The 22,365-nt window shown below is 41.3% G+C and overlaps 1 protein-coding gene across 2 annotated transcripts in view; it reads left to right on the top strand.

Annotated features, from left to right (window-relative positions):
• The window catches only part of AATF (apoptosis antagonizing transcription factor), a 93,981-nt gene that overhangs the window by 67,744 nt on the left and 3,872 nt on the right, over positions 1-22,365 (top strand). Inside the window, exons 11-12 of one of the 2 annotated variants that reach the window (XM_012726705.1) lie at positions 4,860-4,931; positions 16,738-16,914. In XM_012726705.1, the coding sequence (XP_012582159.1) occupies positions 4,860-4,931; positions 16,738-16,741 (76 nt within the window). In that variant the 3' untranslated portion in view covers positions 16,742-16,914. Of the gene's footprint in view, positions 1-4,859; positions 4,932-16,737; positions 16,915-22,365 lie in introns of those variants that run through there. The other variant, XM_012726704.1, reaches the window with a different exon arrangement.

Consider the following 22,365-nt stretch of genomic DNA (forward strand, 5'->3'; position numbering starts at 1 on the left):
ATGAGTGAAACCACCCGGTATTTTTCCTTTTCTTTCTGGCTTAGAGAAATACTTTTTTAGTGTGGTAAATAATTTGGAGATCATGAGTCTCTAGTTTTCCCAATCAGAATAAATTTATCATTTGTTATTTATCAGATTGGGGAAAAGCAGGACTTTGATTTGCTTTGTTTTTTCCCCAAATTTTATTGCTTGCCAGTCATCCATATAACTATAGATTGTGGAATACACTTTGTACCTCCACCTGCTTCCCTCACCCTCTACCAAAGCACCAGTTTCAGCTCCCTGTCCTCTCTCCTGCCCTCTGGTGTCCTCCCTCATATCCTCCCCTCTGGTAACCAGTGTTTTTCACAGTCTAGAATTTATTTTTACTGGTGCTTTGCCATTTTAAAAAACAGGATTTTATTTTAAAAGCAACTGTTTTTCTTATATTAATTGATTAAACTAATCTCATCAAACTGTTAGAGCTGTATGTCATTGCAAATATGCACTTCTGTTTTTGTAGCATTTTTGAGAGAATAGAGTGCTTACGTCCCCATAAAACTAGGGACATTTGAAACTTCATCTGAAAGACCCATCAACAGGAGAGAGACTTTTGATTTAAGCAGTGCTTAACATTAACATATAAGAAGAGGTTTGTTAAAATGTAAGAAGGGTTCTTCTGGAGCTCTCAGAACCACATGAGGTACTGCATGAGACCCCTCTGCCCTGGGTACCTTGTTGTCTGGTAGTACAGCAGATACCTAGGAGACAGTGACACTGTGTGGATGGTGCTGCAGGAGAGCTCATCCTGCCATAGGGGTTACCTGATTCACGCTTGGGGAATGCGACTGCCTGGGAAGACCTTCTGTGCTGGCAGGGAATGTCTACCTACATGAGACAGGAGAGGAATCCATAGGAAGTGCTGAGGGAGAGCAGGCACTGAGCTGGGGAGAACAGAACCAGGAGGTGAGGCAGTGAAGACAAAAGATGTCTAACTTAATACGTGGCCAGAAGTGCTCCATGGTGAAGAGAAAACAGGCACATTTATCATCACATTTCACCACCAGTTACTGCTGCTGATAACTCTAGAAATCCAGAAGCCACAAATTAAGGGACTTGCCTTACTTGAAAGTCCTTTTGAATTTCTGCATAAACTTTAATGTCTTTGATTTGTCTTACAAAATCTCTTTGGAATTCAGTTGATATGCCATCAAAAAGGTCATATGCAATTCCATTTATTAAATATAGAAAGAATGGGGGAAATACAAAATCACCACTAGACAAATACCACACTAATAATTTTTGCAGGCAGGATCCACCAATGGATGCTCAAACCAGTGGGCAAAACTTTGAGAAGAAATGGTATATTTGCATGGTCTGAAAGCATTTCTTCCAAGATACTTGTCATTTACAAAGTAGAAAATAATAACTTTACAGAGAAACCAAGCATATACACTTTGAAGTCTATGCTTCCTTAGCCAAGTGTTTAAGATTAACAATTCCAGTGTTAATACATAGCTACACACTCCCTGTACTGGAGAATACAGCATTTCTGTGGTATTGCCTGAAATACCTACCATCACTGCTGTCATAAAACACCATGCAAGAGCTGATTGGTACTAATCAAAATTGTCAGGGTAGTGAATAAACAAGGAGGACTGAGGAACTGTCACAAATGGCAGAAGACTGCTGGGGCGTCACCACTAGATATTGTGTGGATCCTAGACTGGGTCCTGGCAAAGAGATAGGATACAAGGTGGTAAAAGTGGTGAAATTTGAGTAAGTTTGTTAATCATCTATTTGATAGCATTTTACCAATGTTAATTTCCTGACTTGATAAGTACTCTGTATCTATATAAGTTAACATTTGGGGAAGCTCGGTGAAGTTGTACAAATCTTCTGTTTTTGTGACTTTTGACATAAGTCTAAAATTACTACAAAATAAAAGTGTGGGGAGAATGGTAGTAAATATGGTCACATGTATTGAATTCTCAGCTTTGTCATCCATGTTCATCTGACTCTCCTTGTGATCTTAAATATGACGGATATGATCAGAGCCACAAGGGTACTCTGTTAATAAGAGCAGTGGTAACTAACAGTGACAAACCCCTGTCAGGTGCTGCTATGAAATTGACATGTAGAGGGAGAAAAAAAATCGAGTACTGAACTGGCCAAGTTTGAAATCTGCTTCTTCCACTTACTGGTCTTGAGACCTTGGGCTAGTTACTTGACACTTGGCGCTTCATCAGTTTTCTCATGTGAGGAATAGAAGTAAGAATGAAATTTCAGAGTTGTGACGCAGTTTAACTTAACCAATTCTTTTATAGTGCTTAGAGAAGATAAATAACTCATGTAGCATTTTGGAGCTAATAAGGAGCAAACTGGGATTTGCTGTAATTGAGCTGAGTCCACAGCCCATTCTTCTAACCCATGGCTATTGGGGTGTTTTCTCTGGGTAGAATCAGATGACCTGTGTAGGCAAAAAAAAGAAATATTTTGATTTCTGAAACTAATTGTAATTGTTGATCTTCCGTATTTTGCTCAGCACTATATATATGTGGATTTTCCAGATTTAATCAGAATGTAGATATGTAAACGGATTACTCTCAAGCCTTTTATAATGAGATGTCTTACTGTGTTTGTCTATTCTTCTGCAACAAAATTAAGTTTATCTTTTCTTGATATGATTGGTAAAAGTTTTATAATTCTAAAACATGCATCATCCTCAGCAGCTCCGGTAGCTGAAATGTATTGCATTAGTATATGTTACTAAATCTTTAATCTGATTACTTCCTAAAGCTGTCTTTTTCTTCCAGCAGTTAATAGTTATTGAATAGATTGTACTAGAGTGTGACGGTATTCTACCCAATAAAATTTTAGAATTTTATTCTACCCAATAAAAATATCAGTTACATATATAATTTTAAAAGTTTTAGTAGACACATTTAAAAAGGCAAAAAAGAAAACAGGTAAACACAATAACTCACTTAATCCCACATATCAAGAATGCTATTTTAACCGCCTATTTTAAAAATTATTATTGAGGACCTCCCTGGTGACCTAATGGTTAAGTCTCACACTGCACCCTAATTTCGATCCCTGGCCAGGAAGCTAGCCCGCTTCCTGGCACAGCAGACTGCTCTCTTCTCTCCTGCTGCTCCCCTCAGCAGTATATTTCAGTAGATCTGCCTGTTCTGCTCCCCACTCTTGTCTCTGGTGACCGCTCCCCACTCTTGTCTCTGGTGACCGCTCCCACTCTTGTCTCTGGTGAATCCTCTCACCCTTCTCTCCACCCCACCCCCACATACAGTTCTGGCCTGTACTCCAGCTCTTTTTTTACCCAAGTCTTCAAAATCTTATTTGTTTAAATTACAGCACTTCTCAGTTCAGACTAGCTGCATTTTTAAGTGCTCAGTAGCTACATGTGAATGGTGGCTACTGTATTGTCCAACACTACTATGGAGTATGTATTGGCCGGGAAGTGAATGAAACCTTTCTTTGGGGCCCTCTCTGCTGGCCCAGTGGGTTAAAGTGCAACACTGCAAGCTAGACACAGATACTTCAGTATGAGTTCAATCCCCTGCCCTGGAGGTGACCCACATGGCACAGGAGACCTCTCCTCTCTCACCTGCCGCTCCCCTCAGCAGTGTACTTCATCAATCTATCAGTTCTGTTCCCCACTCTGTCTCTGGTGAATCCTCTCACTGCCCATGCGCTCCAGTTCTATATGTATACATAAATAAATAAATCTTTAAAAAAAAAGAAAAGAAACTGTCTTTGGCTAGATCCAAGATTAATATACATTATTTTAGATGAATTCCAAAGTTTGGTGAAGCCTGAAGGCATTTTTTTAAATGCATGTATTACTAGTATGTGTGCTTTGCAGTAGCTGCCCATATCCACTAAAAATCTTTACATTATTTGATGTGATTTTTAAAAAGGAGCAGACTACATAAATATCCATCAATAGGAAGTTATAGTGACACAATGGGATATTCTACAATGAAAAAAGAAAAAATATATATAGTTCAGTGGGAAAAAGTATAATGCAGAATATCAAGTATATTACAATCTCATTATATGTGAAAATATATTGTTTTTGTTTTAAATATATAAAATACTACAGCCAAACTTTACAGTTTCAATTAACAATGCTTATTTCTGGGGATATGACTATAAGCAACTTGTCAGTTCACCATAATTTCTATATTGGAGTTCTTTTTATAAGAATTATTATATTTTTTATAATTAGGAAATAACAAGCATTAAAAACAAGTGTGGTACACAGAGGTTTTAATTTTTGCATCTTATAAAAACTGAAGAATTGGAACTATATGAGTGTTCAAAAATGAGAAAATATATAGTACTTCCACTGCTAGAATTATATGCAGATGTTCAGATACTGTTTATGGGACAGTATTAAATGAAAAAAAAAAAGCCAAAAAAACTGTGTGAATACATAACAGGAACTCTGTAAAACAAGTGGAACTAAACCTCTGTAAAACAAGTGAAACTAAAATCAACAGGCAGCTGTGAAAAAAGAAAGAAAATGGATTGTCGTGTTCTCATAGTCTCTTGCCTGGAAAAATGTTTAAGGGTTAACTGTTGCTCAAGGGCATAAGTGTATCTATACATTTTTGATGGGGGAGGGGTGCTGTGAATATAAATGGCTCACTGTCATTTACAGTATGCTGTTACCAGAATTTCTCCTTCCTGTAGCACTAAGGAAAGAAGGGGGAAATGTTGTGAGTGGTGTCTGAATTGTCACTCTGGAGCCAAACTTTGTGTGGCCAGTTCTGGAGTTGGTTAACTCATAGAACGTGTTTCCTTTTCCAGGTTAATGGTTGCTAATGTCACTGTCTGTTTCCTGCTCTGTTTAGGTTTCATGTCCTTAGCAAGCTACTGAGCTTCATGGCACCTATTGACCATACTACAATGAATGATGATGCCAGGTGAGTAATAGATTAATTATAAGTCTCAAATGGCTCCATGACAGCCTGGTATTGACCTGTTCTACAGCCTGTCGCCCTCTCTGTTTCTTCTTATCAGTTAACCATTTGTCATTGACATCATTGCAAGGCTCCTTGTCACATCCCTTCACTCCCATAATTGCTGTAAAACCAAAACAAAATTTCCATAAATCTCAGTGCTGGATCTGGTGACATATTGTTTGTTTTGCTGTTTGTTTTGTTTTGCTCGTTAGCCACCTGTCTGGGACATCTGAGCTTGTCTTCAGGACCGACAGGTCCAGGTAGCACAGCACTTGCCGTAAGTGTTTAGGGTTTCTGTGCATGTGCTCTCCTTCAAATGGGAAAAGTAGAAATGTACACAGGAAGAAAAGTTATGCTCATTACCATTCAGCAATAACCATTTTTAAAGAAAATTTCAGGGTCGCATTCTGCTACTCTGAAGAACTTTGCCTTCATCTTTATTTGCTGTTCATTTATGAATACATATTGGTAAAGACTCAGGGTTTCCTCTTCTGACAGTGAATTATAATTTTTCACTATTGTTTAAAGTTGCCAGGTTACTGGAAGCTGCTTCAGTTGTGTTATAACTAAGCTGTACTTTGAGTGCTGCCTATCTTTTTGCCACAACAAGGTGTTCTAGGCTCATCTTACACTTTTCATGTAGCAACCCTGTAGTCACTCTTTCTTCAAGGAGCCCTGATTCTTTTTTAGTAGGGTATGGTATTTAGAAACCAAGATGGGATGTTTGGGGTGCTTACTGTACTGGCATCATTGTTTGTAGCTACTGGTGGTGGACAGAGCTGGGAAGTAATGTGTGTACACGTGTGCATTCTGGGGAGAGGACCACTTATATCACCTTTTAATATTTCCTTTCTTTGAGTTCCCCTTCAATATGTCTTTGTTTTTCTTCTTAGATATAATTAAAATTACATTCTGCTAATGTAAATTTTTTCTTCAAAGATTTTGTGTAATATGAGCATTTTCATGTCATTAAAATTATTCAAGAATTTAAGATGACTGATATTTTTGAATGCTTAGTCATTCACTAGTTGATATTTAAAGTATTTTTACTTCTCATTGTTGTAAATAAGCTAATGTAATTTTTTTTTAATGTGAATCTTTATTAGCCAGATCTTTATTATTGGTCACAACGTTGGTATACATGGATCTTGCAACTTTATCTCTCAGAACTGTTTAACCTTTTTATTTGAAGGTATTTAGTTTGCTATTAAATCCTCAGGTTTCCTTCCCTTGCGTAAAACGTACTAAGTGAATACTATTATCATTTTTTAGTTGCTTTGTTCAGTACTTTGAGTACAATTCAATTTAGGGATGGTTTTGAATGTGTTTATACTTAGAATTTTGTGACCTAATTGTTCTCCTATGCTTCGCAAGTGAATGCCTATGTATGGCTGACCTTTTCATTGATTTATGAACCTATTCTGTCTTTAAAAATTACCGAATAAAATAAGTACATCAGATTCTCTCTCAGGATCACATGAAAATTACATCAAGAAGAAGAAGGCAAAACTAGATGTTTAAAGATTAAACCAAATCCATTAAGTTAATATCACCCCAGACATAAAGCAAAATGTAGCATCTTTTGAATATAGTACTGGTAGATTGTTTAGAAACTTTTTTGTCATTCTTTGTTGAGGTTTTTCTTGAATCACCTAATATCCTAGATATATTTAGCTTTCCAGAATCTTATTTATTCACTCATAATTTTAAAGGTCTGCTATATGCTAGACAGAAAGACTGTATTATATAGGATTATATTGGACTTGGTCCAATATAAAACTTGATTACAGAAACAAATGGGTGATTTTTTTTTGTTTGTTTTTAAGATTTATTTAATAATTTACAGAGCTGGGGTATAGGCCAGAGGTGCAGGGGTGGTGAGAAGATTCACCAGAGACAGAGTGGGGTACAGAACAGGCCGACTGACAAGTACACTGCTGAGGGGAGCAGCGGACAGGTCAGGAGAGGTCTGCCACGCCATGTGGATCACCTCCTGGGCAGGTATCAAACTCATGCCAAAGTGGCTTTAGCTTCTTAGTGCTGTGTTTTAACCCGCTGCGCTATCAGGGAGGGCCCAAATGGGTGGTTTTTCTGTGACAGAATAATTCTCGGGGTAGCAAGCAATTACTAGCAATATTTTTCCCTTTTCAGTGACATCTCTTTTTCCTTGTGGTCTCCAAGATGACTTCTACAGTGTCAGCCATCAAACATGTAATTGAGGCTGGCAAGAAGAAGAGAGTAGTGGTCTGAACCATACCTGTTTTGTCAAAAAATGTAAAGCTTCTTCACATCCCCTCCACCAAATATCTTGTACTTACATCACAGAACTCTGATACATAAAAATAATGGGCAAAGCAGGAAATTGGTAGAGCAGGAAAGGGAGGGAGTTTGGGGATATGTTTGCTGGCTATCAGTCCTTATGGCATCCAGTATTATGCAGGGAAAGGATTTTCCTTATGAACTGATTGGTAATTATCAGTATTGCTCTCCAAGTGGCTTAGCCACATAACTAGGAATTTAATAAAAGGGTTGTGGTGGAGAACTAAGCCAGAGCAGATGCCATTCCCATTGTGTTTCCTAGGGTTATCCAAGGAGACGTCCGCATGTCTGTTCTTAATCTATAATCTGATAGCAAGTCCAGGTAGAGTAACTGGGTGTTACTCTTTCTGCCTCTGTTATTAAAATTGCCAAGGCCAATAAGTATTCTTAATTTATTTTAAGGAAGAAGGAGTCTCTTGCAGTTCTATTTTGTTTGTGTGTAGGCCATTCCATGAATGAAAATAATTTAGCACTCTAAACTATTTTGAGTTCACTGAGGAATGATAAGCTTTTCTAATTGTTAGAATATTGGTTATCAACACACGCTCCTTTCCTTAAGTGTTTGTTCCACAGATGTCATTCATGTGTGCATTTATGCATAAGGTTTTGTTTTTGTTTTTAATACAGTTTTGCAGTAAAGAATTAGTTTGTAAGTATGACACCAAGGTCAGCAATTTTATGGGAAAATATTAAAGATCTTACTATGTAAAAGTTATCTTGGGAAAAATTGAAAACAAAGTTATAAGTAATTTTCAAAGTGGAAATAAAAAGTTTTGTGACTGTGGTGATGGCACATGGGTGATTTGGTGATGGGAACCCTAAGGGGATTGCAACTGAGATGGAAACATGCACAAAATGATGTAAAAATGAACTGTTTTACATATATATATATAAATATATATATATAAGTTTTGTGTATGACATTTTTCTTTACTATATAGTAATACTATATAAAGAGCTTTTGCAGATCTGTAAAAATCTCCCAAAAAAAATAGTGGGCAGATCATATCAACAAGCTCACTTAGAAATCATAAAAGAAAATTCTCAAATGGTCAAAAAAAAAATTGTTAATTTCATTAAGTTGGGAATATAATTGGTAAAATCATTTTGAAGACCTATTTGGTAATGTGTTTCAAAATCTTAACTGTGAATGTGCCAGTTGACTTAGAAAAATCTACTAGGAATTGATCTCTGGAGACAGCAAGTTGGCAAATGTATTTGTATCAAGGATCTATATTGCAACATTATCTTTAATAAGGAACTAGTTAAATCGCAGGACAACTCATTCTGTGAAATTATAAGCAGCTACAAAAGTATGAAGTAGTGCTGTATATATTAACATAATGTTAGTAGAGAAATGATACAAAATACTGTATTAGCTCCACCTTTTTGAGTAGGGGTGGGGTGGGAAGTGTTCCTTTAAAAAATATATTCCTTGAGGGTGTAGGGAGTAAGTCTCAGTGCTGTCACCACTATGGCCTGAGTTTGATCCCTGGCCAGGGAATTTACCCCCTTGTGGTGCAGCAGGCCTCTCCTCTCTCTCCTGCTGCTCCCCTTACTAGTGTATTTCAGTCAATCTGACTTTATTATGCTCCCCACTCTGTCTCCAGTGAATCCTTTCCCATACTCATCACCCTCCCCCCACCTCTGGCCTACACCCCAGTTCTGTGTGCAAAAAAGGTTTTGTTATAAAGAGACCTGGTAAGAGAAAGTGTGCATAATATTTATGTTTTTAAAATAAAAATTAAAACAGGTGTATATGGATACCTATATGTATATGTCATAGTCCTATATAGTTATCTGAAAAACTGTACGTCATAATATTTTAAATATTGACCTATGGGGAAAGGATTAGAAAGGGGAGGGGATAAAGGGAGACTTCTAACTTTTTTACTCCCATTTTGCTTTTGCATTCATGTTAGCTGTCTTTAGAAACTCTGAAACAGTGCATTGGCACCAAACTTTAATAATACTTATTGAAGATTGGGGTGGAATAAAGATACATTTTACTTCCCATTCTATGTACTTCTGTAGTGTTGTGTTTTACAGTAAGCTTATCAACAGAAGTAAAAGGATATGTTCATTTTATAAATTATATAATGCAAAGAGGCGGTGGGAGGTCCCGTTTCTTTCTCTCTTGCAGTATGCAGATGAATGATCACTTCTTTATGGCTTCTGCCTTGTGGACTATTTGGGTAAAATTAGCGTTTTAATACCCGAGTAACTTCTTTTACAGCCCCTAGCCCCCACTCCTCACCTGCCCTTAAAAATGGCAAAATGCACATCACAAACTTTCTGGCCCCTCTTTTTTTTTTTTTTTTTTTTTCCTTTCTTTCTTTTTCTGACCCTTTTGATTTCTGATTCCCATAAGCAGTATCATATGTGGTTCATACTTTACCCAGGACTGGAGAGATACTCCTTTGGAAACATTTCTTTCTAGATTCACTTTGGACATTGGTTTAAATGACTTTATGTGCCCTCTGGTCTCCTTTGTTAAAGTCTTGTGTAAACCCTGATACTTCATATGTGTTATTCCCATAGATCTTTACTTCATTATGAGGTGGGCAGGTGAGGCTGTTGTATACCTAATGAACATTCCCAGCATTGAGAGAAAACAAAAGAAACCCTACCACGCCTGCATATCATTCGTTTGCATGTGAGAGGAGGTTTCTGTGAGCCTAAAATGCATACTGCCTTGGCCACGCCCTGAGGCCCCTGCCATGGGCAGCTCAGCTCTCAGAGCAGCTTCCGGTGCCCTTAGAGTCATCTTTGCTTAGAAAGCAAAGTACCTCATGAGACTGTAGAGAGACAGTTATCAGTGGCCTGAGGAGGAAGAAGGCTGCATGTCTCATCGGTAAAGAATCCTCTGAAGCATATTGTCATCACCAAGAGCAGGTTGGTATGTTACATGATTTACAGGATTGCTGTTCACTTCCTGACTGTTGAAGTTATTCTGAGCTTATCAAGGACATTTTAGAAACAGTGCTCACTTTACATGGTGTGTAACCCCTGGGGTGCTATTAGATCAGAGGGATTACACAGTAAACATTCAAGTGACCTCTTATTATCATCTAACAAAATGAAGTATGTAGTGATTGTAGAAATAATCATGTTTCTTGCCTGTGTTGTTGAAAGATGGTCTGTAGCAGATTGCAGAAGAAATTGTTTTTCTCTTTTATTGAGAACCATACAGCTTTTTAAAAATTACTTATATTTTTTTAATTGCTGTAGTTGTTGGTTTACATTGTTGTTTCTATTTTGGAAATAGGGTTTCCCGTCCAGTGCTGTTACCATCGCGCTCCCACCACCCGAAGCACCTGCAGTCCACACACTGTGTTGATGTAGGAAAATGCCAGTGTACCCAGTGGGAGACGCACATTCCGAGTAGCACCTCTGAGCAAGGTGGAGATAGGTCCCTCAATACTGGCCTCTGCCTCAGGTTTGGGAAAGGGAACCCACATGAGCTGCGTACTCCGCTGGTGTGAGTCTTCCCGTCAGCACTAGGAGGACTGTGTGGCAGCAGAGACCTTAATGTGAGCTCAGCCAAAGGAAGCTGGTGTTTGCCTTGCCTTGCGTGATGTTCCGGGGCAGGTCCCAGTTCTGGTGCTGTCCGTGGAAACGTCAGGCTATGGTATTTCCCTGAGAGACTTCTCTTCTTACTACCAAGTGACAGCCACATTTGAATTTTATATATACACTCCTTTGCAAAGAACTCTGAAATTCTCATTAGGAACAGCTCAAATTTCCATATGAGCCCCAACCGTTCCCCCAATTAACAAACAAACCACTCTCTCCACTCCTTTTAAAAGCTGCTGGCATTAAAAAGAACAAGGAGAGGATCCTTAAACGATAACTACTAAGCACAAATACATTATTGTTTTACATCTGGAGTTTTAGAAAAGAAATGTACAAGTGTAATCCAGCCCTGTACAGTGCTTTGTCAACATCACTGCCACGTTGTTCTTGAGGTGCCTTGGTATAATAGAATTTGTACAGGCAATTTATCTTCAGCTTGCCATTTTTGTGTGTGGGTCTGCACCCTAAGTAGGGGTGCATTCTGCTACTCTACCAATGATATTCTTTTCCTGTAATTGGTAACCCAGAGGTTACTTAGACTATTTTTGACATCCCCCCCCCCATCTCCTTTGCCTGGTTTACTCCTTTATTTAGAAGAAATATGCATGGAATCATGGTGAAATATTCTGGTGTCATTTGCCCATCACTTGAGCATCAGCTAATCATCCCAGAAATGCTCTCCATCGTGCATTTTTTGTTGGTTAAAAACTTGTAAACAAGAATGGTTAAGATACAGATGCTTTCTCTGAAGCTTCTTATCTCCTAAAAAGACACAGGTTATTCTGACAGGTGAAACAAGTCCGGGCAAATATGCAACACAGATCTAATCAGCGAAACAGAGCAATATTTTCACTCGGTCTGCCTTTTAGCAGCATCATTAAAGGCTCCCATTACTCTTTTATTAGAGGTTCCCTCTCTTCCTTATCAGATTACAGAATGAACATAACTCATGGCAGTGATTTGATCTCTTGTTAAAGAGGATTACAGCTTTGCATTAACTCGGATTGACACAGTTTATAATTCGCTTGTTGATACTCAGGCAGGAGGTGTCGCATATTTGACCCCCCTGCAGTGCCAAGGGGAACGGACCCCCATATATCATCATTAAAGATGGCGGCCAGCTCAGAGATAGGAGGCATAGGGTCTCCCCCTCTAGCAAGGTCAGTGAGGACAAAAGAAACATTGTCAAGTTCAAACATGAGACTCGGGCCAGTTTATGAATTGGGTTGACAAGAAGGCACTGTTCTTGCTTCTTCTGTTTTCCCCAATTTGCTGCTGTTCCATCACACACAATTCTAGGTTGAAGCTTTGGCTCCAAGCAGGATGTATAGAGATAAAAGTACACTTTCTAGAAAGAGATAAATCTTACTGGAAAATAGGACTTCTTGACCATAGTGCTCATTTCTGCACAGATCCCATACTTTCTTTAAAGGAATGTGAATCCTTTTACCTCCCCTAAAGGGCTCTTTCACATTCTCTAAGGCCAGTATAAATGCTTCTCTGAAGGACTTACTGTTTTTAAGTTCTTGTGTTTAATATTTTTAAAGTGTAGCATCATATTTATACCATACTACTCACAATGAAATAACTTGTAAATGGGCATGCACTAAATAACTGAATGTTCCTCACCTTAATTTAGGTCACTCATTCAGACATGTTTAACACACTTCCCACAGTTACCGAGTCACCATTAGTTTGCTAAGATATTCGGTCATCTCACTTCCAGGTGCACTTATGCCCTGATTCTTAGTGACAGCGAAGTACCCTAGAATAATAGCATCATACTCCACTTATTGTGCATTTACTATACTCCAGGCACTGCTCTTAGCCTTTCACATACATTTTTATTCGTCCTTATACGCTACCACTGAAGTTGATGCCACCATCTGCATTTTACGATCAGAATACTGAGGCACAGGCGGTTAACTTGCCTGGGCTCAGCATCACCTAAGTTGCAAAGCTGGTGTCTGCTCCTAACCCTGCTGCTGTTTCCAAGAATGGGCAAGATTTAGAAATACGCGGCAGTGATGTCTCAGAGGGAATAGCTGATTCCCCCGAGCCTCCTGACACCCGCACAGCCTTTCTCTCAGTGAAAAATTTGTTTGGGGAGAAAAATACTTGATTGAAGTAAAATAATTTTGTACTTTTCTAATAGAGATATTTTCTATATGGGAAGGTTTTACCTATTGAGTAATCACATTTTAGAATAAATCATTGCATTTCCAGACCTGCTTTTATAGTTTATACCATTCTTCCCAACTATTAGAACTGTAGAGACCTCCTGATGAACTTTAAAACCTGATCCAGGGTGTTTACTCACTTTGCTCCTACAGTTCTAGGAGCTGTTGTCACCATTTCCTTTAGAACTGTCTTTTCCCCACAACAAAAAACAGTACTCACTTATGCGGAACATCTGGAAAATAAGAAAGAACAAAGAAAAATTCATCCTGCGAGTTCAATGTTTTTATTAATACTTTATTAGTATTCTTTAATGTGTTTTCTTACAGAATTTTTGTGTGTATTTTAAAAAGATGCATACGTATATGTTTGAATCCTTCTTTCCAGGTGACATATTTTAAGCCATTTAATGGCACTAACTGTTTTAAAAGACAACATAAAATTCAATTTTGAAATATTGTTGGACACTTAAGATTCTTTCTGTTTTCTTTCCCTTTAAGTAACGTTATAATGAACACATTTGTATAGAAATCTACATTTTATGTTTTGCTCCTGTCTTTAGAATAGGTTTTCAAAGACATAAAACTTTTAATTCTTGATGGATTTTACCAGTTCACATGTTTGCCCCTCCCCGCCTTAGACTGTCATTGCACCTCTGCTAATATGGCACATTATCGTTCAGAAGTAATTTCTTTGGTGTGGTAGCAGTTGCCACTTAATACAAGTTCAGAACAAATGACACCTTATGGAGACCTACTGTGTACTGGGCACTGGACTGTATGACCCACTTAATGTTCATTTTCTCATGTAATAGTAATCTTGAAGAGTCTGTGTATTTTTATTAATTTGCATTTCTATTTTTTCCTTTGGTCATTTTTAAGTTTTAGTTTTCCTCTGCAGTTTGTATGAATTCTATATATTATACCTAATGCCATAGTTCATATTTTTTGTAGATTGCTCCTTTTTCCTCGTGGCTTGATGTTAATGACTTTTATTATATACATGTTCTACTTTTGTAAGCAAATACAGAACACCTATTCTTTGGCATACTTGTTGCCTAGACCATCCCTCTTGTGTCTTTGGATCTGTTAATCATCTACATTTTCTGTTAATTTCATCTGTGTTCTTTTTTCCTTTTAATCAACTTTGTTTTAACATATTGTCCAGTGGCAGTGGTCTCTCTCCGGCACGTTTTAAGTCCAGAGCTTTCATTTTACTTTCAAATAGCCTTTCACACTGCCAGCCTCCCATTCTGATCAGTTCTCTGTGTCAGAACCTTCCCATGTATCACTTAGGGTATGTCCTTCCTCATTGCCTGTGGGAGTAAACCCATGCCACTGGAGACCTGCAGTGAGTTGTCATCTTGACACCTTTCTCTCCTCATCCCCTGTCCTAGTATGCCCATCCCTGTGCTGTTTGGAGCAGCCTTCTGCGACCCCGGTCACATTTTCTGTCTCCCTCTCACTTGTGTCTCTTAATTCTGCTCCCCTAAGCTGGAGTGTCTCATCCCAGCCCATCTCCTGGTGAGATGTTCTTGGTCCGTGGCAGCCACCAGACTTCCCAGGAGGACTTTTACAATCCCTACCCCATAGATCTTTTCCCTCTGTTAAGAATGCTTAATGTTAAGTCAAAGTACTGTGCATATGTTCACTATGGCCTTGTGTAACAGATCTTGAGCAATGTCATTTTGCTTGACATCATTTTTGTTATAATGTTGATGAGAAAACATGGCCCACAAAATGACATTATTCAGGGAGCTGGCTTTACTATACAGCAGGTTCTCAATATCATTTTGCTACAAAGTTGATAAGGGGAAAGAAATGGATTCCCAAGCATGTTCTCCCCGCCAGCCCCACCATTTCCTCACACTTCCCAAAGGTATGCACACGGCGTCATTGCTGTATCTCATCTGTCCCAGTCTGGGTGAATGGGCTCTGTGGTGGCCTTCTATACCATGGTGTCCTGTCCAGGGTGTGGTCCTGATTTGTGCTCTTAGCTGCATAGAGTTCCTGTCCTGAAAAGGAATAAGAGGGTTGGAAAGTGAATGAAGGAACACAAAATGATTTGTTTAATACTTACAAATAGTTTAGGACCTTTAGAAGTTTACCATGTTTTTATGACCAGAAAGGATATAGTGATACAAACTCTTGTTTCTCAATTAGCCTCTGGTAAAATTAGTTTTATCATATGTCATTTTGCTTGAAGTCACAGCTTCCAAGAAACTACCTACAAACAAGGAGAATTTGATATATTTATCATCATCAGGGTTTTATGCTCATACATTTTGACTCAACTTATATCCATTTGTATCCCATTGCCTTATTATATAACATTTTGTAGCATAAGTATTACTTGCAAAAACAATTTCTTTAAGGTCTTTTCCCAGTTGATGTCAGGCTTCTCTAAGCTAAAGAAGTGATTCAGGATTCTTAGCACGTCATGCAAGGTGATCCTGAGATGTTTTTTCTGTGTGCCTTGACTTCCTTCTTTGTAAAGTAAAACAGTTTCTTCTTGCTCATTTGATTCTTGAGAATAAAATATTTCATGTTTTGTTGTTGACTCTCTGGACCATTATAAATTTAACTGGTTCAGATAATTATATAAATAAGCAAAATTTATGTTTTACACATATGTATCATGTAATTGTCTCTCTTGCCTAAAACACAGACATACCCATTTCTTTGCAGATCTAAAAAAAGACCTATAGCCATAGGTCTCTATCTGAAATTTCTATGTAGACTTTTCACCTTTTAAGTCTGTTTACACTTTGCTGGTATTATTTTCACAAATAGTCCTGTAAGATTGATGAACAGAAGTTTCTTACAAAATCTTCCCAAAGCTTCTCTCTCCTTTAATCCACAGCCTTTGTTCCCACAATGCTTGGCACATGCCACAGTATTTGGGGTCACTGCTAGCTAGTTCCTAATTACCTGGTTTGTCTCTGCCCTGGGGCTGTGCTCCTTGAGGCTCAACTCTGTATTTTGTTCTTAACTCGTGGCCATTTTGCAAAAGCTTCAGAAGAGGAGAGTCCTAGAAGAGGAGAGTCCGGGCCCTAATGAGTTTTGGAGGTTATTGTTACTTAAGATAAATACTGGGAGAAGATCTTTGAAGAATTCTGTGGTAGTCCCATTACTTCCCAAAGTGTGCACCATAAACTTTATGCTATACAAAGACTTTCTCCTGCTTATCATGGCTGTGATACCTGTAGTGGGTTTGGTTTCCATGGTCCTGATTGATTTATTTAGTACAATAGGAGCCTGGGGGACACAGACAGGGCTCTGTGATGACCAATTAGATACGGGATCCATTTTTTGGACTACTTTCAGGATCTGGCTGGTGTTAAATGAAAATGGTTTTGGGAAGGACTTGTACTAACAAAGCATCATGATCCCTGGTTGCTTTTTGTTATTTTTATTGTGGGTAGTATGTATCAAACCCAAAAGGAATATTCAGATGAAGGTACTGCCTGTTTCCTTTGGGATCTAGGAGCTGGGAAGTGGCTGCACTTGTGAGAGGAAGCTATTACTAACTACCCTGGAAATGAGGTCTTGAATGAGCCATAACCACACCTTGTGTGTTATCCATTGTCTCCCTCTGGGGAGCTGAACACTTTATAAACATTAACTCTTTTACCCTCTGGGCACCTCCACTTAAAAGGTAAATAAGACTGAAGTCTCTTTCTTCTCCAATATAGATGAGGAAGCACCGGGCCAGAGAGGAAATTACCTGATCTGAGACGGGAGACTGTCTGTGGCCCCCAGTGTTAGGAACCCCAGGATCTGGGCTGCGTGGTGGCCACTGACCGACACCAAGACGTGCTGCTCTGTGATTCCCCTTTCTGCCTCTCCCAAGCTGGTGGGGGTTGGGCTTTTGTCTCGTCTGGAATGTGAAATGCTGCAGAGACGAGCAATTGTTCAATGCTTTGTGCTCCTTTATAAGAAAGAAGAAATCAATACACATTTTCTCCTGCTCGCACTTGGAGCGCTGCCTTCTTGGCAATCCTGCCGCCCCAGGACCTGCAGGAGGCACGGCTTTGCTGCAGCACAGGCCTGCCCAGTTTCAGGGCCACAAGCACAGATGGCTCACATTGCACAGAGGAGCCAGCTTTTCCAAGCCGGTCATGTAACTGGCTGAGGTCAGCGAATAGCTGACTAGTCAGCAGATAGTGACTAGTTGGTGGGCTGGATTGGGGGTGAGGGAAGTGCACCCCCAGGGACTGCTGGGTCTCGAGCCACACTCCTTGTGAATTTCCCTGGGCAGGTGTGTGGGGTAAACCTTCCTTTTTCCAAATTTTCAGAGGTGTAGAGGAAGTGCTTTGAAGGCTACCAGTATGCATTTTATCAATTAGTCTGAGTAAACTGTCCAAACAAGAGTCCCATCTCAGTAGATTTTATTTTCTGTCAGAAAAATGTGGTATAGATACCTGTAACTTTGTTTATAGCTTCCTGCCATAGAGCAGATAAGTGATCTGCGTGGTGTGAATAACAAAGATGTTGCTGCCTTTATTAACAAAAGTGGTACTTTAGGTAAAGAAGAGCCCCAGCCTTACAGGGTTCAGCTTTATATAACTGGCTGGCCATGTCTGATGAGAATGGGGAGCTCGTGCTGTGGGAGCCCTTCAGACAGATTGTTAGAATTGAGAGCCGGGGTGGGGTTGCTGGGAGTGTATTCAGAGAGGAGAGGACGAAAGAACCTGGAAGCTGGTCTGTCTGTCCTCCCAGTCTGGAGATAAAAAAGACAAAGAAGGGGGAGGAGGGCGGTGCCTGGGAGGGGTGTCCGGCCTCTGGCCTAATAGAGTTAGGAGTGTTTGTCGTCCAAGCAAACCCCTGCCCCTGGGCCGGCGGAGCATCGCTAATTGGTGCGGCAGTTTGATCGTTTTGCTGCTTTTAGGTTGGGTTGGCACTAGTTTCTTCAGTACACGAAGTGTTCCAGCTGATTACTGGAAGTAATAAAATATCTTACTGAAATTCTGTGGTTAAGAGTAAACACCTCTACTAATTTCTGTGTGTTCTGACTCCTTAAAAGTGGAGGTGAAATTGGAGCTGAGAGATTTCTCCCATGCTGCCCCCCGGGCCCTGGGTGCCAGGGCAGCAGTCTCGATCCGGATACAAATGTAACTCGGCTGTCATCCTCACCTTCCGGGCGCGGTTGGAGGAAGTGATTCACGTCTAAGCAGTGAAGCATCCCCTGGCTTTTAACAGGAGCTGTTAGAGGGGCTGCTGTTTGAACAAGGAGCTTCATCTTCCTGAAGCCAGCAGTCACAAAACCGTAAACACAACACCAGCCAACTCTATTGCCAGGCTCGTGCTGCCTTGACGTTAATATTAAACATCTCCAGCAAGGCAGAGAGCTCTGCTGCCCGGCTCCAGAATAAAAATAAAAATAAAGAGAAAACCCTGCTAAAAGCAGTCAGATGATTTGTCGTCTTTCCTTTGTGAGGCCATTTGTCTTCTCTCGGATCAAATCTGTTATAAAACAGTCACACTGTGAAGTGGAAATCATCCCAGGGATGTGGGGTATGAAGGCGACATCCCTTTTGTCTAAAGAGTGTTCTTGCGTGCGCCCACGTGTGCACGGGCGCACACACGCACGCACGCACACACACACACCAATCCTCCAAGGTAAATTATTTTCCTTTAAAAGAATTTGAAAGACTTGGTAGGAATGATGGAAGTTTCAAATGTAATGTGTTTCTTCTTTTGTTAAAAGTGGACTGAATTTGTAACTGCCTGGGGGTAAGGAAAGAACCCCGGTGAGGAGAAACCTTTGCAAATGCACCCCCAGTTCCCTTCTCCAGCCCCATCCTTCCTCCTCCTTCCTTTCCCCCAGCCTTTCAGTTCCTTTGTTTGGGGCCTGAACCTGCTTCTTTGAACATTTATAAATCTTGAGTCTATCTGATCTTTAGGAGACAGGCTAGAGGCCACGTCACCATCTGTAATTTAGAGCTGCAGGGCTAAAAGCATTTGCAGGGGTTTGAAGGACCTAGTTCTGACCTGACCAAAAGAGGGAATTGGAACAGACCTTCTAGAGTCTCCTTCAAGCACTGGGGAGGATGGTGATGAGAGCAGACACACGAGGTAATTTATGGGTTTCAGTTTGCTCAGAGCTGCGCTGCTTGCCTGGTCCTCGTAGAAATGCGTCGTGTACCGCCACCTTGTGGCAGCCTCCGAGCTTCTGCAGACCTGCCAGGCTGGAGATGTGCCTCGCTCCAAATTTTGGTAGGTACTGGTGAGGGCATTCTCTGAGGCATTACCTTAAATGAGTAAGAGAAGGTCAGTCTCTTTGTTTCTTGTAGAATTGTGGGGCAGTTTCGAGAAAGAAGCCTCTCTGTGGCCGGGGGTGTTGAGAGGAAAGTGAGGCAGACTGAAGTGCTCCACCTTCCAGCTGCGTTCAGGAGTCCTGCACCTGCTCCTGTACTTTTGCGTGCCGTTCTGCCTGCGTGGGTTACTCTCTGCGAGCGTCGGCCTGTCGCTTCACATGACATGCCTTCCTCAGAATCCAGTCTTGACCGTGTCATTGGCCTCTGATTCCGTCCCTGTAACATACGCAGGTTCACCCTCAGCTACGTGGCTCCCATGGAGGTTTGAGGTTCCTATACTTCCCGTTATAGTTCATAGGAACATTTCTAATTTGTGTAGTCTCTGATACGGAGTATAATAGATTTGGGTCAGAAAGAATAGAAAAGGAAGGTGAGGTTTTGTCTCTCGTGTTTCAGGGAGCAGACCACAAAGCATTCCAATGGATGGTGTCAGGAGAATTTCTTTGTTCTGTGTTGTTAGCATGTGCCAAGTGACAACTGGCAGAAAATCCCTTTCACAATTTAGAGTCCCCGGGGCATTTCTGTAGACAGCAGAATAGAAGGGAAGCCCCGTGAAGGCAGGGACGTGTGTTCACACCGGAGGCTGCAGCTCGGGCTCTGCCCTCTGGCTGCCTCACCTGCACCAGCCACATGGGGTTGGCACAGGGAAATGGCCTCGCCTGGCTGGGTTTTATGGCAACCGGACGGGTCAGAGAGTGGAATCTGGGTGGCAAGACAAGTCCCAGCTTTGACACTGCAGATGTGGAATAAGCTGTTCTTTTCACCTAGAAAAAAAAGCCTTCAGGGGGGGAAGACAGCAAATGGATAAAGAGCTGTGCAGGGAACGGCCGTCACCCTGGTGCCATCCTGGCTGCCCAGGGCCCATGGGTGCGGCGTGAGGAGCGGTGCTCCTGCAGCTCTGGGTGAGCGGGCTGTCCGGACAGAGTCCCTGGGCACATTCACCTCAGGCAGCTTCATCCGTCCTTCAGTTGTCATCCGTCCTTCAGTAACTCCGGCAGGGTTTGAGTAGGCAGGCGGGCATTTTTATGGACTTACCTTCCTTGGTGTTGTGATTTAAGACCAGGCATTCTACACATCGGGTGCATGCGTGTGAGCTTCCACAGCACCCGTCATTGTTTTCACCGCAAGTGTGAACAACAAGCAGTGACCTCACCACTACTTTTCAGTGGCACATCTGTTGTCCGCCACCACCTGTGCTTTGTGAGTTTCTGCTCGGCTGTGTCTACTCACGAGGATTCGGATTTGATAGACTCCAGACACGGGCAGCTTTGGGATTGGAGCCCTCAGTCAAGTCCCACGGTGGCTTTCATCATCCTCGAATTCTTACCGCTGTCTAAGAGGCGGGGTTCAGTGGAAAGGCAGCCTCCACCACTTCCTGCCAGCAGAGGAGCGGGGTGGCGGAAGGGCTTGGCAGGCCGAGGGTGGGACGTGTGCAGGCTCTTTAGGGAGACCCCACCCCCATGAAGTAAACTCCTTCACACTAGGCAAGGGCACATTATGTGTATGATTTTAATCAGGAAAGCGGTGATACTGTCCCCGCGGGCTCGTTGTGAAGACACTCGCAAACCTCTGCGTGCTACTTGTCTGCAGAATGGCCTGTCCTTTGGCAGGCGACACAGGTTGCCTGAGGGAGCTGTGGCATCACTGCTTCCCGGTTGCCTGTCTGTGGCTGCAGGACCTGGTAGGTATTCATGGGGACCTCTTAAAACCTGGGGTGTCAGGGGCAGAGCTGGAGGAGTGCAGAATTCTGGAGACCAGTGGGTCTATCCCTGTGTCTCCCAGAAGCTTCAAGCTCCTGACCTCACAGGTTGAAAGCCTCTCTCAGAGCTGATGCAGGTTTGAGGTGCTTCTTTGCACTCTACCCAAATACCAGCGTGGAATGCTCTGGTCTGTCGCAGTCGGTGTGGAACAGGAGGGAACACACTGGTGCCCCCGTCGGGCTATGTTATTATACATGCACCCGCGTTTCATTGAGGGCTATTTAAATCCCGAGCCGCCATTGAAGTGATTGCCTTTCACAGCCAGCTAGACTGTGCGTACTTTAACTCTCTTCAGAAGAATCTCATAATAAATAAGCCGAATCCAAACACACACACACACACACACACACACACACTGTCTTTATGGAAAATGGCTGCTAATCCATGATCATTTTTTTCCCAGAAACAGGTTTTATGATAATATAGTAAAAATATTAAATTAGAAAATGCCTCACTAAGGGTTATAAAACCTTACTACATTCAAGATAGGTAATTATCCCCTCTGCAGCCTAAATGACAGTTTAAAAGAAATAAAAATGTTAGTGCTCATTACTTGCTTTTGTAGGTTGCAATAAAGGGTAAGTTAAATTTTAATTCAAAGAAGAGCCCCTGCTATCGACCTTCTACCTTAGGTCCAAGTCCTGTTAATTACTCTGTGGGTTACTCTCCCGCCTGATACCAACAGTGATAGGTGTGCTACAGTGGCCATTCCCAGTGGCCATGAAGGCCAAGAACCGGGGAGGGAGGTGGTGGAGGCGTTTCAGCCAGTGACTCAAATCTTGCTTCTTAATGTGATTGGGATCAGGAATTATGTATTTACAAAAAACAAACCCAAGTTCATTACGCATAGCCTTAAGGGAACCTCCGGTATTAAACTCTGCACCTACCCTGGAGAAGCAGATGGAGACAAGGTTAACTTGAAGGATTGATAGTTCAGCTTCTCTGCCGGCTCGCCCCCAGTCAGGAAAGCTGCCACAGGGGGAATACTCCACGCAGTGGAAGGCGGTCTGGCCCTCTAGCCCATGGTTGCTTTTGGTTCCCAGTTTTCTCTTCCTTAGGTAAGGAACACATTCTGTTTCTTTTCAGATGCTTTTTCCTTTTCCCTGGGTGTTGGCACCAGGTTGAACACCTGTCTGGGCTTGGGAGAAGGAGGCATAGAAACATGGAAACATAGAAATCTGGAAATTGATTCCAGATGTTTTCTAAAATTGACCTCCCTAAGGCTAGGCTGGGCTGGAGGCCC

Source organism: Condylura cristata, unplaced genomic scaffold, assembly GCF_000260355.1.
Source record: "Condylura cristata isolate star-nosed mole 26May11 unplaced genomic scaffold, ConCri1.0 scaffold00017, whole genome shotgun sequence".
Taxonomy (NCBI): domain Eukaryota; kingdom Metazoa; phylum Chordata; class Mammalia; order Eulipotyphla; family Talpidae; genus Condylura; species Condylura cristata.